This window comes from Gracilinanus agilis, chromosome 1 (genome assembly GCF_016433145.1).
Source record: "Gracilinanus agilis isolate LMUSP501 chromosome 1, AgileGrace, whole genome shotgun sequence".
Classification (NCBI taxonomy): domain Eukaryota; kingdom Metazoa; phylum Chordata; class Mammalia; order Didelphimorphia; family Didelphidae; genus Gracilinanus; species Gracilinanus agilis.
In genome coordinates, this window is record NC_058130.1 from 595,905,877 (window position 1) to 595,909,133 (window position 3,257).

A 3,257-nucleotide genomic window follows, 5' to 3' on the forward strand; every position below is an offset into this window, starting at 1 on the left:
CTTCTCCTCCTTCTCCTCCTTCTCCTTCTCCTCCTCCTCCTCCTCCTCTTCCTCTTCTTCCTCCTCTTCTTCCTCCTCCTCCTCCTCCTCCTCCTTCTTCTTTTTTTTAAAACCCTTACCTTCTGTCTTGAATTGACTCCAAGGCAGAAGAATGGTAAGGGCTAGGCAATGGAGGTTAAGTGACTTGCCCAGGGTCACACAGCTGGGAAGTGTCTGAGGTCAGATTTGAACCTAGGACCTCCCATCTCTAGTCCTGGCTCTCAATCCACTAAGCTACCCAGCTGCCCCTGAATTGGACCCTTCTAATTGAACCCTTCGACTTAAATTAAACCTACTAATGATATAGGGTATATAAAGGTATATTATTGTTTGGGACGTACATATCAGAATATATTCAATATCATTGGTCTTCTACTTCTATGTTGTACTTCTAACTTAGTATGTTTCTTTTGCTAGTTTGTGCATTCATTCGACAAACATTTGAGTGATTAATTCAGTGAGTATGAAGGAAATGAGTGAAGGTCCGTGAAGTCAATATCCTTACTAGTCAACTACTAGGTTGCTCCCTTCAAAGCCCTCAGCTTATTGCCTTAGCCATGATGAGTTGTCTTGCAAACACATGCCATTAATCTCGAATATGTGCCTTTTGGTGGATAAGGGCAGCATTATTACTAGAAAACAACTCAATATATTCTTCTACTAATTGTGATCTAGCAATGCTAAGAATGTCTGACTGCATTTATGTCATTATGGATAAAATTGTTTCTTGTGTTTTTATTCCTAGATCATTGTATTTTCATCTACACATCGTAAGCCTCCTGATATTACTAATTCTGCCCATCAAACCACAAGCCAAAAGACAGTCTCAGACTCTGAACTCTTTTAATAACAAGAAAAAATCCTAATATGCCACAAGGAAACTTGAGCAAGCAAAATACTTGCACCAGAAAAGAAACAGCGGTGTGTATTTTATAATGTTAAAACATTCATAAAGGTCTCGGGCTCAAGTGACCATCAGTGACCCAATTAGGAGGCCTAAAGACAAGGTTTACAGGCTTCTGACTTTAAACACAGGGAATATTTTTTATTCAGTCTTTTTCATGTATTTAAATCAGTCATCTGTACAGGTTGTTTTTAATATTTTATAGGATATTTGTGTGTGTGTGTGTGTGTGTGTGTGTGTGTGTGTGTGTGTGTGTGTGTGTTAGAGGAAGTATAAGAGCTAGAGAAGCAGCTCCTCTTGGGTTGTTTATTCTTTGGCTGTTTAGGGCATTGCTTCATATCTTGGCTCAACCATGGTGTTTGACCACAAGAATCTGGATGTTGAGAACACTGGTGTGGGCTCCGGCAGGAAGAGGGAGAATGCAGAGAAGACTATCCCAGTTTGTCATGTCATTCTCATGCCAGAAAATACTCAGGACTGGGATACTGATTTGGAGACTCTGACTTTCTTGCAGTGACACCTGCTGTTTTAGGGGCACTTTTTTATTATTCCACTGAAGATGGAGACAGAGGACCTGGTTGGACTGAGGTCTGGACAGAATCCTTTGCCCGGCAGAGTTACCACAGAAAATAGTTATGGATTAGCAATTTAGGATTGCTCTTTGAGTAGGCTGCATTTTTTCCAGAGGTGTAATGATTTCCTATTGTGAACTGAACCCATATGTGAATTGAGGACACCTCATGTACTAACATTGGTCATTTATATTGAGAGGACTGTTTAGTCATGGACAGTCCAGTGAAGGCCAAATGTTCACTCTACTAAATGAAGCCTGTCCCCCTTTGAAGGAAAATACCAAAAACAACATAAGTAATCTAAAGTTTATCTTAATCTGCCCCCCCCCCCACAGGTGATGGATAACAACATCCAGTTGCTATAGATTTGATTTTTTTTATCCTTAATTTGTCTGAGTTGTAAGTGAACGAGAGTGCATTGCTGATTTTCAATTTCTGAAGTGGCATAGCTGAATAAATGCAACTTTATTTTTAGCTGAATCATCAGGATAGAATGTAACGGTTGAACAAACAATTTTCTTTTCAAAATCTTGATAGAAAGCTCTCAGATAATGTGTTGTAATTCCCTTTGGAAACTTCTATTGGTTAATGTTGTTTTGGGAAGAATAAAATGGACTGTTAAGGTTAATGAAAATAATAATAATAATAATAATAATAATAATAATAATAATAATACCTTGCAACAACAGTGTATGATCCTGATTAAATGGTTTAGAAGTAGGGGAAATGGTTCTGTTGACAAGTGGGAAATGAATTTTTTCCTCAATATTGTAAGGTAGCCTTATGCATATTGAAGGAAGTATTTCCAAATGGAAGAATTTATTTTTGTTTATATAAGTGGGCTCAATTTAAAAGAGCAATTATTTTTAACAAGAAAAATATGAGATTTTATTTGTGCCTTCACATTGAATGTTATAATTCTTTGACATGTTTCCTACTCATTTTATTGCCTCTCACTGTGGTATTGGCTCCTCTTGAGGCTATCATCATTTGGAGGCACGGAAATTGCTTTAAAAATGTGTTCTTTTATTGCTGAAATAATGATTGATTCTTCATGCAGTACCTTTCTTCTGAGGAGTTCAGAGTTCTTTTTAACTAATGCTGTCATCCACTTTTTACCATTTAGTTAGATTGATAGCCTAATAAAAGGTCTGTTAAAATAAAAGTAGCACTTACATTACAGTATCCCACAGGGCTCTGTCCTGGTCCCTTATCAATTCCCATAGATTCAATTGTCATCTTTAATCAGATGAATCTCAGATCTATTATCCAGCCCTAACCTCTCTCTTGACCTCCTATCTTACATCTCCAACTGCTTTTTAGATATCTCATACTGGATGTTGCACAGATGTCTTAATCTCAAAAGATCTAAAACAAAATTGAACTCATTACTTTCCTCCCAAACCCTTCTTTCTTCTCATCTTCCCTATTACTAGTGAATATGCCATTAGCTTCCCAGTCCTCCCGGTTCACAACCCAAATGTCGTCCTCAGCTTCTCACTCTTTCTCACCCCCATATCCAATTTCTTGACAGGGTCTATTAACTTTATTAACATTCCTCTCATATGCCCCATTCTGTCCTCTGACACTGCCACCATCTCAGTGCTGGCCCACATCTCCTCATGCTTGGATTATTGAAATAATTTTTTTGTTGGCCTCCATACTTTACATTTCTTCCTACTCCAATCCAATTTTCACTCAGCTGTCAAAATGATCTTCCTAAAGCACAAGTTGAACCATAT

General features: G+C 37.9%; 1 protein-coding gene across 1 annotated transcript in view; it reads left to right on the plus strand.

Moving 5' to 3' along the window:
* The window catches only part of MBOAT1 (membrane bound O-acyltransferase domain containing 1), a 138,790-nt gene extending 137,885 nt beyond the window's left edge, over window positions 1–905 (plus strand). Inside the window, exon 13 of the mRNA XM_044658130.1 lies at window positions 785–905. Within this exon, the coding sequence (XP_044514065.1) occupies window positions 785–905 (121 nt within the window). The remainder of the gene's footprint in view (window positions 1–784) is intronic.
* Window positions 906–3,257: the final 2,352 nt, after the last annotated feature.